This window comes from Orcinus orca, chromosome X (genome assembly GCF_937001465.1).
Source record: "Orcinus orca chromosome X, mOrcOrc1.1, whole genome shotgun sequence".
Classification (NCBI taxonomy): domain Eukaryota; kingdom Metazoa; phylum Chordata; class Mammalia; order Artiodactyla; family Delphinidae; genus Orcinus; species Orcinus orca.
In genome coordinates, this window is record NC_064580.1 from 75495898 (window position 1) to 75510957 (window position 15060).

At 35.9% G+C, this 15060-nt stretch overlaps 1 protein-coding gene across 2 annotated transcripts in view; it reads right to left on the reverse strand.

Annotated features, from left to right (window-relative positions):
- CHM (CHM Rab escort protein) overlaps positions 1–79 on the reverse strand; it is a 198247-nt gene extending 198168 nt beyond the window's left edge. The window contains exon 1 of one of the 2 annotated variants that reach the window (XM_004283098.3): positions 8–79. In XM_004283098.3, the coding sequence (XP_004283146.1) occupies positions 8–56 (49 nt within the window). In that variant the 5' untranslated portion in view covers positions 57–79. The remainder of the gene's footprint in view (positions 1–7) is intronic. The other variant, XM_033411551.2, reaches the window with a different exon arrangement.
- Positions 80–15060: the final 14981 nt, after the last annotated feature.

The following is a 15060-nucleotide window of genomic DNA, read 5'->3' on the forward strand; positions in this document are numbered from 1 at the left end:
CACATACCCGTCCCTATTACGACCACATCAAACTCCGAAGGTAGATTATCCGCCATCTTGACAGGAAACGTGTCATGTGACTATTGCTTGTGGAAATGAGATCAAGTTAAGCATTGCTGTGGTAGAAGGCGGAAGGGAAAACACTGCATTCTGGGTATTGTAGTTCCTGGGTGGCGGGTCCAGATAGGCGGCTACAGCATTGTATTTGAAATGTTTTATGCGAATGTTAAAAGCTCGATTCATTTTCCAGGCTGAGTGCAGTAACACTTTTAGCCTGGAGTTTTGGGGTAGAAAAGAGTTGTAGATTTTTACTCTGATGGCTAGGATGAATGTGGGAAGACCTGGGAACCCCTTGACAATGATGAAGCAAGAATTGTTAGGAGACAAGGAGGGCGGAGTGAAATTGAAAGGGGATTGCTTTGTGAAGAAAGGAAATTTTCATTCCAGCCTGGAAACTGTTTGTTTCCCCCAGCATGTCTGTATTTTCGTTTTGGCCTGCGAGGCATAATTTTTCACACCAATACCTTCAAACTCTATCCCTTATCTTTTTTGTCTCTGTCTCCCCAATGAAAACCCACAAAAAATCTCGCCCTAGCTTCGCCAGAATGGAACCGTCATTGCATCTGCATTTGTTCTAGTTAGTCCGATCAGCCACCTTGGCCATATACATATGCAAAATTAGTCTTGCTTTACAGGAGGGAAAAAAGTTATGAAAACATAGTAGTTGCTTGATAGGCGTTTATTGATTCTGAATCTGGTTTTATATATGTATACAAGGAGTTCATACAAGATTTTCCCAATAAGGTACCACAGAAATGATCAAGGTAAAGTGGCCTTTATATTCAAGTGATTGTATTTGTTGAAGAGGATTTAGATTACCTGTGCCAAGCAGCTAATGTAGCTCTGGTAAGTATTTTCAAGGTCGGCATCCTCCCACCCGTACCGCCAGCCCCGTTATTTAAAATGCTTTGCTGTCTGACAATTCCAAAGCAAAAAAGAGGTAGAGAATGCATGGGAGTGAGGGAGGGTAATTTTCGGATCCCAGAAATTCATTGTGTAGTATTTTACCAGAGTTTCAAGATAATTCAGAGAGTGCAGTGGTGGACCTTCCCTTACACCACCTGACTGACCTCTGAACTGTTTGTGGTTCCCCAGTCACACTGTTGTTCCTTCATCGTGGAATGATCTTCCCGTTCTCTAGCTAACAATTATCCCCAAGGCTGAGAGTCATTTCCACCACCTCCTTCTTACATTTCTTCCCTATACTGGGTTATATTACCCTACATTGTGCTACCCCTCTGTCATAACCTCCCATATTACACTGAAAATTATTTGCATTTATGTTGGTTCCTATACTGGACACATATTCCCCAAAATACATACCCAGATATACAATACCCTAAATTATAAGCCCCTATATGACAGGGATTGTGCCTTACTTATCTTTTTACCCCCTGCATCTAACATAAGCCTGGCGTATAGTAGGAATTCAGTAAGTGTTTGCTGAACTAAGCTTGGCTCTGATTCCTCTAATAGATGGTAAGTACTATAGATTCAGAAATTTCCTAACAAATATAATCACACTGTGAAGCTACAACTCATTAACTCATTTAATTTTCCTTAAATACTCATTGAGTACCTACTATGTGCAAGGCACTGATTTAGATGCTGGGATTACAGCAATGAAAAAACAGAAAAAAAAACCCTGTCTTAATGAAGTTTACATCTAGTGAAGTAAAACAAAATAAACAAGTAATTACGCTGTAGTGCTAATTTTCCACTATGTTTTTCCCCAAATTTAAAATCCTTTTCTTCCCCCTGAGGATAGAGAGCACAACCCTCAAAAAGATAAAAGTGACAGCCTATACTTAGCTGCCCTTTCTTTAAAGTTATCACATCCTCTCTGGGCATAGAAAAGATTATTATATTTGAAAAATATAAAGCATCTGCATAGAGAAAACGCTTAAAATACCTTTTCCTCCCAATGTATTTTTGTTAATTTTTTGCAAGGCAAAAATAAATGTGAGAGTTGACAACATCAATAAAATAGCATAAAGCAAAGCAGCTTAATTGCTGTCTATTTTATTATTCTAAGGACATCTATTTTTGAGAACTGAAATATTTTATTTGGATAAATCACAATACAATGAGATGATGGATACCTACAGATTGAGTACCCTGTTAAATCACTGTGACATTGATTTTTTACTTAATGTTTTCCTGAATTGAAAAATCACAATTCCCTGAACATTTACCTTGTATTCAGAAGCTTATTCAAGTGTGGGATCTGATGTATCATATTTTTACAGACCAGTAATTTAATGGTCTCCTCTATGCCTTTCCTTTGAGCTCCAAATCCATATATCCAACCCCTTACTCAATATCTTTTCTGAACATGTCCAATACTGAATTCCTGAATACTTCATCCCCACTCCCAAACCTCTTCGTCTAGTGTTTCCCAGCTTAGAAATGGTACCACCTTCCAATCAGTTACTCAAGTCAAAAACTTAAGGATCATCCCTGATATATTACTCTCTTTCACCCTTAAACCAATCCATCAGCAACTCTTGCCAGATTTATCTCAAAGATATGTTGTAAATATATCCACCTCTAAATCTGTTCTGCCCCCATAATCTCTTCCTAAACTGCAATAGATCCCAGCTGGACACCTCATTCATGCTTGCTTCTCCCCAGTCCACTCCCCACACTGCCGGTAAACTTTTAAAAATTCAAACCTGATCATGTTCTCCTTTACCTAAAAGGTTCATGATTACCTATTGCTCTTAAAATCTACTCCAAGATTTTCAACGTGTTGTAAAAGGCCCTGCTGAACTCAACAGTCTCATCTCATACCTCTCACTTTTCTCTAAGCTCCAGCCATATTGGCTCTCCCTCCTTTCCTCTGATATCCCATACTTCTTCCTACTTCAGGGCCTTCCCACATGCTCTTCCATGTTCCTGAGGTGAACTTTGATCCTTCTTCCCCCTTTCTTCTAGCTTAATCCTCATTTTGCAGTTCATTCGAAACAACACATAATCTGGCAGGTGCCTCGGTCTATCTTAGGATCTCACCCTATACTCCTCCTCTGTTGAACTTTTCATGATGGGAAATATCAAGTTCCTTATGCAATTACGTGTTTCATATCTGCCATCCTCTTAGAAGGTAAGTTCCACAAAGTCAAAGACTGTTCCTATATTGTTCATTATTATATTCCCAGTACATCATTCAGTGCGTGGCAAAAAATAGACACTCAAAAATATTCCACTTATGAGTATATATCCAAGGCAAATAAAAACACTATCTTGAAGAGATATCCATATTCATTGCAGCATTATTCACAGTAGCCAAGATATGGAAACAACTTAAGTGTTCATCAATGGATGAATGAAGAAAATGTGGCATATATATGTATACTAGATATAAATATTATTTAGCCTTAAAACAGAAGGAAATTACATGGATGAACCTGGAGAACATTATGCTAAGTGAAATAAGCCAGACACAGAAGACAAATGTCACATGATCTCACTTATAAGTGGAATTGTAAAAAAAAATTTTAAGTCAAACTCATAGTAGCAAAGAGTAGAATGGTGGTTACCAGAGGCTGGGGGTAGGAAAAAAGGGAAGCTATTGATCAAAGGGTACAAAATTTTAGTTATAAGATGAATAAGTTCTGGAAACCTAATGTACAGCATGATGGCTATAGTCAATAATAATGTATTGTATACATGAATTTAGCTATGACTGTAGATCTCAAGTGTTCTCACCACACACAGACACACAAAAGGTAACTATGGGAGGTAATGAATATGTTAATTAGTTTTATTATGGTAAGCATTTCACACTGTATACATATATCAAAACATCATGTTCTATACTTGTATACCTTAAATATATGGATTTTTTATTTGTCAAAAACAAATAAATTTTAACCTGCTTAGTGAATGGATGAATAATATGGTGTAGGAATTCTTCAGGAAACAACACAAGAGTACACTTTTAAATGGGAATAAAATGAGTTGCTTGTCCAGCAAAATGTTTCATCAGCAGGTTTTGTGTTTATAATTGAACAGGTAATACACACGTAGTTAATAAAAAATTAAATCAGCACAGAATGTCATACAAAGACATATTAGTAAGTCTCCATACCCTCATGGCCCCCCTGTTGTATTCCCCAGAAATAAACACTGTTATCAGTTTCTAGTGAATCCTGCTAAAGATTGTGTGTGTGTGTGTGTGTGTGTGTGTGTATGTGTGTATATGAGAGGAGCAGTAATCCCTTTATTTCTTTTTTGACACAGACAGTAACATGCTGTAAACATTATTCCTTACTTTACACCTTTATTTTTTCATTTAATACATATTTGGGAGATCCTGTATTCTCAGTACATATAGGGGTGCCTCATTTTTAATGGCTTCCTGTAATTCCATTATATGGTTACACCATGATTTATTTAATATTCCTTTATTGATGGATATTTAGTTTTTTCTAGTCGTTTGCTACTATAAGTGGTACTACAATGAACAGCCTTTTCTTAGAGAGGCAATATAGGATAATTGTTATGAGTTCAGGTTTGAGTCTCTATTCCATCCAACTGAACAGTCTCAGGTAAATTATTTACTCTCTCTGAATCTCAGTTTCCTCATCTGTAAAATGGTGACAATAATATTACTAACCCTCCAAGGTGGTTATGAGGGATAAATAAATAAAGTGCTTAAAACTACATTTGACTGGTAGTAAGCACTCAATAAATATTGTTCTTAGTAGTAGTAACCTCAGCAGTAGTAGTAGTCATTTTGAGCATGAGGGAGATAACAACTTTCACCAATCTGATTGGCAAAAATGAAAATATTTGATAATATGGTATTGGTAAATGCATGGGGAAGTGGGCACACTGATACATTGCTAATAGAAGTCGAAATTGATATAATTTTTTGGATGGTGATTTGGCAATATCTGTCAAAATTTTAAATGTATATACTGGTGATTTAGCATTTTCTCATTTGGACTTTATCCTACTTGTGAATTTTTAAATTCTTATTTGTGATACTATAACACCATATTGATCACTTAAATATTTTTCTGATCCTCGAGTTTCAAATTCATGTGATCAAAAAATAACTTTTTAAACAAATAACATTATAGTAACTACTCTAAGTGACCATATTTATTTAGTGTAGAAAGGGAGGTATTATTCATGATTCCTACTTTTGCTCACATCTGTTTAGTTTCTTCTCTGTAATTTTCTTGTGGTCTTAAAAAAAAGCTTATTTTTATTCTTTTAGCTGTCATTTATATTTTTTGTGAAATGGTGATTATGAAACAAAATAGAAAACTAAATAACAGAAGTAGTTAATATATCTGAAAAAAATGACTTTTTATGTAAATAATTATTTTGACATGCAGTACCATAGCATAGATAATCTGTTCTCAAAAAATATATAAAATGTATTCCCTCCAAGATGGCTTGGGAACTGAACAAATATACATATTTAAGAAAGGCTTATATAAATTCAAGAATCATAAGTTCTTGGATAGGGAACTTTGTTCACTGAACTAACCCAAGCATCTAGAAGATTGCTTGTAATTGAATAGGAGCTCAATAAATATTTCTTAAATGATGAAGGGGTGGAGAGCTATAATACTGCCCTATGAAATCCCTTTTGCTACCATGGTTAATCTCGTTCCCAAAGTGTGTTCTGGGGGGAGAAAGTAATTCTTCAGGATATTAATAGGGGTTTCATGATCAAATACATTTAGGGAGCAATTAAATTTAAATGGTTTCTTTGCTGGAGGACTCTTCAAATCTTTTATTATAAATATACATGTGAATTATTAGGATTTCACAATAACTTTTAAGCCACAGAACACACGTTAGAAAACACTAGGCTGGAATTGGTCTGATCTAGAATGGCATTTCTTATGTTTTCATAGATGATGTTATTGCCCCGTCATCAGTAGGACATGCAAAAGAATTTCTAGGAGTGGTAATGAGCCAGACGAACCAGAACTATTATATACTCTTCCCAGATTTCAGTGTTATTAGTACAGTTTATGATCCAGCAGTCACATAATTTTACACACACACACACACACAAATTGAATCCACTACAGTAGAATCTCGTTACCATATTGTAGAAAACCAACTAACCAGACACTGATCTTCTACTATATAAACTAAAGCAAGAGTGTCATACAAACCATCAATACCCTGAGTTCTTTAAGAGAGCTTCTTAGAAAATAGCTATGTCTGTATGAATGTATAGCTCTTAACACTCCCCCCAAAAACAAGCAATAACAGTTCAGGAAGTAGATTATTAACATCTTACTACAAGTTCCAGACTTACAATGGAAAGTTTTTAAAAATGAAGACCTAGTGTTAGAGCTTGCTTTGAATTAAAAATTTTCTGTCTAAGCCTGTTGTTGTAGTGGTAACAAAAATTCACAAGCACAAGTGCTCTGGACAATAAAACATAGCTAAAAGTGGAGAAAGTCCAGTCTACTGGAGAAAACAACCTGAAATTATACAAAGTAGAACTTTTGTGAGCACACAAACTATCTCAGTTTTACAGTATACACAGATGAAGTCAACTTAGACTTTCCATTTCAAATAAGTACAAATATTATTACATCCATTTTCTGCTGTATAAAATTCAGGTTCTTTGAGTTCATGTTCATTTCCATCTTTAAAAAATACTCAGTGTAATCACAGGAATCATTTCCACTATATCAGAAATATGTTTTAAGTGCTAGCTTTAGTAACAAGATGATTATTTGTAGTAACTATTGTGTTTGTCAGTTTCTTCGAAACAGAAATTTTCAGAACACGTTGGCATTTTTTCATAGTCCTTACAAAACAAAGCAATAAACTCAATAATTTTGTGGGAATTTCATGAACATTTACAGAAAGTCTTGCTGTTCTTCTTTTAGCTGTTTAATTGTAATGTCATAGTAACAGAAAGCAGCATACCCAATTCTGCATGGATGAATAAGCACATTCACTAAGGAAGATTTAACAGAGTAAATCAAACACTGGATTAAACATTTTATGAATAACAGACCACAAAATGGGCATTCATTTTACCAGTGGATCCTTGGCATTAAAAGCAAATAGAAGTGCATACCAACATAATTAAACTGAATATTCAGTTGCCTGATTGCAAAGTTTCCCTATATTTTATCGAACTAATATCCAGTTAATTAGAATTGTCTAAACATACTCAAGCACACACAATGGAAAGATTAAGTATAAACACTATTCATTTGCATTTCATCCTTCAATAAAATAATTTGTTTTCTTCTGTTTTATTATCCCCAAAGTTTGAACGTAGCAAATTTTCTGTATGGTTGCACAAAGTAAAAAGTTTAGACAAACACATGGAAATCTGCAATATAGGATGGGATGGCTTCCCATTTAATTGTATTTGATTTTTCATTTTTGATAAGAAAAAAATTCTTATTTAAAGAGATAATTAATCTCAAAGGGTAAGCTATTTCTCCCCAAATTTGCTGACACAACATCACATCAGAATTTATAACATGAATATTCATAGTAAAATTTTTAAATATTCTATAATTTGTACCAGTAGTCTTTCCTATTATTTGTGTTTTATTAGTACAGTTTGTTTTTACTGTAATACATTCATGTTTTTTCTCAATGCAAAAGCATTTTAAATTAGTCTTTTTCAGGAAATGGTTGAACAACCTAAGATTCTGATCCTCAAGGATAATGTTTTATTAAGTCTATGTATGACTCAAACCATTAAGAATAGAAAGAATCATTTCATGTTTGGACTAATTTTGTGACAAGTTTGAATATGATGAGGTCATTTGAACCATATTTTGCATTCTCTATAGGTATAGAATAGGAGTTTTGAGAGAAATATATGAAATACTTACTAAAAAGCAGGAATTGTCTCTGTATTTCTGTAGTACCAATGTCTACCATTGCCACTGTACCTCCTGGAAGCTACCCCTCCTACATCCTTCCAAAAGGCAGCAATCATGTTTTAAATACCACACAATTTCAAGCCTCTAACCTTTGGAGGAAAAAGAATAAAGCTGACTCAAGAGAATCCATGGCTTGCCAAGATTTATGCCTAGACTTGAGGCCTGTTTAAAAAGATAACCCAGGCCAACCAGATTCCCTGTTCAGGAAATTCTAAATACATGACATAGATAGAAGATACAGTATAAGAGAAGCTGAAAGAAGTATTGAGATTTGTCTTGATGTAAAGTGAGCTGGAGCAGCCATTGTGTAAGGCATCCATGTTGTATATGGCCATAATCAAGATAAATAGGCTACCTGAAGAAAAGGGGGTGTTCTTCAAGAGGAAGTCAACTGGTAGAGAGAAAGGAGAGTGGAGGAGATCTGCAAAGAGAGGTACAGTTGCCATGAGAGCAGACTCCAGTGTATCCTTACAATAACACCCCCTTTTCTTCAGTTAGCTTGGGTGAGTATTGCTACCAAAAGAATTTTGATTAAAAGATTTTAAAACACCCATGTAGCCAAGGACAAATTAGCATATGTGCCCTATAAAATAAGAGACAATTACAGATGGTTCTCTGCAAACTATTTCTCCACCCAAAAATTACAGCTGAAAGAGGTTTTTATTATCACCATTCAAATATTATCACAATTCAAATTTAAATAGTGATCAAGAAATCATAGGATGAGAACAGATCTTAAGAGATAATCTGTCTATCTTTTGCCTTCAGCCCAGTTCATAGCCAAATTATTGCAGGTGGCTGGAAGAAGCTATTATATTTTGAATACCTCTGGAGATTTGTATTTCATTATTTTTTGCCCTTTATTAACAGTTAGGAAACAACCACTGCAATGCTGATTTCTATAATTTTTAATATTAAGTTTGGGGTTCTAAGTGATGTATTAATAACTTATTAACATATCATCATGAAATGATTGAATATAAAACAACTGATGCCAATTCAGCCTAGCATTCAAAACCCTCCATACAATGGTCCCAATATAAGCATGGTATCAAGGAGTCTGTGAGAAATGTTATAGAACTATCAAAACATATGAAATCAGCTGCATTAATGGTGAAACCTCAGAGTACTAATTGCCCTACTGCGGTATACAAATTACAGGTTTTCATCAAGACAGAAAATTGAAACTGTGGTAGCCAGCCTCCAAAATGGCCCCAATGGGTCCCACATCCTGGCAGTCATGCCCTTGTGTAGTTCTTTCCCATGTAAAATTGGCTGACCTGTGTACAAATAGGATTTTGTGGAAATGATGGAGTGTGACTTCAGAGGACAGGTCATTTAAGACATTGCAGTTTCCACCTTACTCTGTCTAGGATAACTTGCTCTGGGAAAATCTAGCTGTCAATTTATGAGGACATTCAAAACTCTGTGGAGAGGTCAGTGTGGCAATAACTTCTGTCCACAGGCAGCAAGGAACCAAGGCCTCCTGCTAGCAGCCATGTGAGTGAATGAGCATTCTTGGAAGTGGATCTTCCATTCCCAGTTAAGCCTTCAGATGCCTGCAACCTCAGCTGCCATCCTGACTACAACCTCACAAGAGACCTCAAAACAGAGCTACTCAGCTAAGCTGCTCCTGAATTCTTGATCCACAGAAACTGTGAAATAATAACTGTCTATTGTTTTAAGATACTAATTTCTAGGGTGATTTCTCATTTAGCAATAGGTAGCTAGTAAAAGAAATAAAGCACTATAATCCACCTCAGGAAGACATTTCAATCATGCTGTCTCATGGAGAAAACTGCCACTGCTACAGCCAAGAAATCTATGCCCCTACTTCATCCCAAATGTTTTAGTCAAGTCAAGCCCTAATCTAACCTTCCCAGCTTTATCTACCATTACTTTTCCACTACCTATACTGTATGGTCCAGCAAAACTGGTCAATTTCACTATTCCTTGAACATTTTTATGCCTCCATGTCTTCATTCAGATTGTTTTCTCTCACTGAAAAGCATTTGTTTTTCCCATCTTTGCTGTGAAAGTCACATTCCCTTCAGAATTCCTCTCATTTGCCATCTGCTCCATGAAAGCTTTACTGATCTCCCAAACTGGGTGATACAGCTTCTTCCTTTTAAGCCCTGTATTATTCAGGACTATTTTAGCTGCAAGTGACAGAATTGCAACTCAAACTAGTTCAAGCAAAAAGGGAATTTATTGGCTCACAAAAGTGGGATAGCCAAAGGGTAGAGATGATTTAAACCATGACTAGATCCTGAGGCTCAAACAATGTCATGAGCTCGTTCTCTCCCTCTCCCCCTCCCCTCTCTCTCTCCATATATGAAGGAAGACTCTGACTGTTCATGTCTATCAGGGTCCCAGCAGGAATTGAGGGCAGACTCAACCTGCATAATTTGTTCTCAGAGTTTGGGGAAACCTGCAAAGAATTTTGCAGCAATTACAACTGAGGATAGATGTTATCCTCACTGGACCAGAAGAGATAATGGGTGGGGATAGTTACATGAGCCCAGAGAGGGTAGCTGTATGGAGAAGGTCACCTGGCATGTGCTGTGACTTCAGTAGAGGGATGCAGCCAATTCACAGCAAACTTGCAAAGAAAGAACCACAGGAATAAATATCCTGGCTGGCCTCATTTTCCTCCCTCCCTTATTTTAATCTCTTGAGGCTCCTCATTGGCTGAACCCAAAAATAAAACAGAGGACAAAGAAGTCCATTAATTTATTTCTTGAAGGTCAGCCTTCCAGGGCTCAGAGCAGAATAAAAAAGTGTAGATAATATCAATAGCTCTGGAGAGAGGGAGGGAAATATTTAGGACACCCTACTTTGGTCATGTGCCCATACACAGACCAATCACTGTGGCACAGGACAGGCTAGTCAGGTTGACCAGCTCGTGTCACATGATCACCCTGGGGGAAGGGGACTGAGGCAGAGGCAAAGTGGCACAATAATTAACAGAACAATCAGAACTGTAGATTGATACAAGGGTAGTACCCCAAATGATATTGGATAAAAATGTATGTCTAATGCAAACCCAGTTCTGCTTTAGACCTTTTTTGAGGGTATCTATTGATTTCAGTCTTAAGTTCTGACTTTTCTTATCCCACCAATCAGAGTAAAAGCACCTAGAGAACACAACTTATGTGGTTTTTTTTTAATCATCTTTGAGTCCCCTGCAGCCTCTATCACAATACCTGGAGCATAACAATTCTTAAATAAAGTTAATGAATATTCAGTTGAAATATCTTTTGTTTATACATTTTGAGAACAGTTAATGGAAATATAAAGTAAAGCATTTATCTTCGTTCTATTTTGAGAAGTTTCATATGTTCCAAGTTGGCTCAGAGATGTCTTTTTTAAATGCCTGGTAATGAATGATTTGTATGTTTTTGCTCTTACAAAAAGTTATACCAGAGCTTGCCTTGTTGGCACAGATGCCCTTATCTAAGAGTGACATGAGGTTAGGATTTACAATCTGTCAGATTTTCTCAGCTGGAAATCCTGCCCCCAAGGTACATTTCCTGCACATACATGGATGCTTTGCACCATATATTTATGGCCATCTGTTTCTAGGCATTTAAGCCTACTAAAACAGTTGGTTTGACCTTTGCCATAGATCTTAAATAATGATGAAGTTGAGAGAGATTAAGTGTACTACATGCCATGTGTTATTTCTCCTAATAGAACTCTGAAATGTTTAAATTATCAATGCATACACTTATGTGCAAAAACTATTTGTTAGTGAAATGAAATAGTAATTAATATCTTTATTATCCTGGAGGTATACTTTTATTTTAATAAAATCACAGATCTGTGCAAATTTCATAGAAGTGGCATGATTTGACTTGTCAAAATGTAACAATGACAAAATTTTGCACATAATCTAATAAATATTCGTTTAAGATCACCGAAAGAGGGCATCAATCTTTGAAACTAAAATTGTAAGTTTGTCTTTGCTTTTCCTTTGCAAACTGCCTGGCTCCATTAAGACCTAGTCTTAGAATAAGAAATAGTGTCATGGCAGTTGAGGTATGAGTAATGTGGGAAATGTTTGTGACCACAATCATACAATTGTGAGAAGATGTGCAAACACAGATATAAAATGGTCCTAACCTTGGATTTGCTGTAATTAAAAGGGGAAAAAATAAATACTTCAGTTTATAAATGCTATCAAAATTATTCTTTCTTGTTTATCCTCAATTTCACACATCCACTTACTCCTTTATTATATTTTCTGTTGTGAGCCTTTTTATTCTAAGAAAACATCAAACAGCTTCTACAAAAAGATATTTTTAATGTGAATCATCAGTCTCAATTATATATTTCCTATGATACAAGCTCATAGGTGTTCTGAATTCTTGTTTAAAGGATCCAACCTATAGTAGGCCTTCAGCTTCTTCTTCAATATCTTTTTATTTTATTGTGTTTTTATATAGCTCTTTCTTTGCATCTGCATCTCATTTTATCTTTCCCTAATCCCATGTGTCATATTTCTTTTTCCTTCCATTCAATGAACATTTTAAAAGCACCTATTATTTTCAAAGATGAATAAGAGAGATGAGGGGTCATGATGGAAAGGATGGACACACACACAGATGTTTTATATAATATCAGTCATAAGATGAGTATGATAAGAAAAGTATAAATAAAATAATATGAGCCTGCAGAATAAAGATCTATTCATTCTTTTTTTAATTAATTAATTAATTTGGCTGTGTTGGGTCTTTGTTGATGAACACGGGCTTTCCCTAGTTGTGGCAAGTGGGGGCTACTCTTTGTTGTGGTACACAGACTTCTCATTGCAGTGGCTTCTCTTGTTGCAGAGCACGGACCCTAGACACATGGGCTTCAGTAGTTGTGGTGTGCAGGCTCAGTAGTTGTGGTTCGTGGGCTCTAGAGCGCAGGCTCAGTAGTTGTGGCACATGGGCTTAGTTGTTCCACAGCATGTGAGATCTTCCCATACGGGGGCTCGAACCCATGTCCCCTGCATTGGCAGGCATCTTCTTAACCACTGCACCACCAGGGAAGACCCAAGATCTATTCATTCTGCCAAGAAGGATGGGAGAAGGCATACAGTAGATGGTAGCATTAGGGTAGACCTTAAGGAAAGAATAGAATTTAAACAGATGGAAATGAATGAAATAGGCATTATAAACAAGAGAGACAACATGATCTGAGATATGGAGGCAGCAAAGTGCATGAGCTTTGAGGAAGAGAATAGACTTATGTGGTTGTAGCATGGAACATGAGGAAGAATTGGTTAAAAATGAGATTTTAAAAGTAGTTACAGTGAGATCATGAGGGACTTTGAATGACAGGCTAAGAATTGTGGACTTTATAGGTAACTGGAAGCACTGAGAACTTTTGGTACAAGCAAAGGTATAATTATATCTTTAGAAGAAAATTCTGCTTGTGGTATGAAGGATATAGTAAAAAACAGGAGATAGAACAATCAGTTAGGAGGCTATTAGGAGTTAGGAGGAAAGGAAAATGAGTAATGAAACTAGGGCAGTGGCAGTGAGAATGGAATGAGAATGAATTTGGGAGACTGATTAGTAGAAATGACATACCAGTCAATATGTTGTGGTATGGATGTGAGGAGAAGAAGTCAAACTTGACCCTAGGTGATTGGAGAATGGCAATGAAACCAAAGAAGATTTTATCAAGGCTACCATGTTGCCCAGTTCTAGGAGGCACCACTGACATTGTGTTCTATATAAATGGCATCCTCTGAAGTAGTGCATAACACAGCCTGCACAGCTATAAGCAGGGGTCCTGGTTTCTGTTTCCCTCCTTTATTAAGAAAGTACCATTTACTGTTATTGACAAATAGAAATTTTAATGACATTGATTTCCATTGATTTCTGAGATGACAAGTAAGCCATATAGTAAAGCAGAAATAAAACAGTAAGAGAATAAAATTTAGGGAATAGCAAGTGAACAAGTTGAATAATAAACCATTGAAGTGACTAGGGATGTGTGTTTAAATGTTATTTACGCATCAGTTTACTATGCTGTTTCATTTGCATTGTTACAAAAAGCAGTTGTCTGGGACTAACAGTGGGTTTTCAAACTAGTGTTCTCAGGGTTTAGGACAAAGCAGAGTTTGTTTTAACCACTTTATTGAGAAATAGTTCATATACCATAGAATTCATTCATTTAAAGTGTACAATTCAATGGGTTTTTAGTTTTTTTCACATAGTTGTACATCAACACGGTTTTAGAACATTTTCATCACCCCAGAAAGAAACTCCATACTCTTTAACTATCAGACCCTTTTCCCTTTTGACACCCGCCCACTCCCTAACTCCTGGCAATCACTAATCTACTTTATATCTCTGTAAATTTTCCTGTTCTGGACATTTCATATGAATGGAATCATAAAATATGTGGTCTTTTGTGTCTGGCTTCTTTCACTTAGCATAATGTTTTCAAGGTTCACTCTTGTCTCGGCATGTATCAGTACTTCATTCCTTTTTATGGCTGAATAACATTCCATTGTACAGATACACCACAGTTTGTTTATTCATTCATCAGTTGATGGACATTTGGGTTGTTTCTACCTTTTGGCTATTATGAGTAATGCTACTTTAGTAATGCTATAAATATCTGTGTACAAGTTTTTGAATGGACATTTGTTCTCATTTCTTTTAGGTATATACCTGGGAATGGAATTGTTGAATCACATGATAACTCCATGTTTAATGACTTGAGGAACTGTCAAGACTGTTTTCCAAAGTGACTGCACCATTTTACATTCTCACCTGCATTGTATCAGGGTTCTGATTTCTCCATATCTTCGCTAACACTTCTTATTATCTGACTTTTTAATGCTAGCCATCCTAGTAAATGTGAAATAGCATCTCATTATGGTTTTTATTTGCATTTCCCTAATTGTTTGGAGCTAATAGCAGACCTTCAAACTAATATCCTCACATTTAGGATAAAGCAAAGGTTATTTTAAAATCTTGACATATTTTATTTAAGAAGATATATTTACATCATTTATTTGAGTATGTAAATGAGAAAGAATCAAAACTTGTTAAAATTAAAAGATATATTGAGTAGACCTACTAGGTACAACACATCAGCAGAG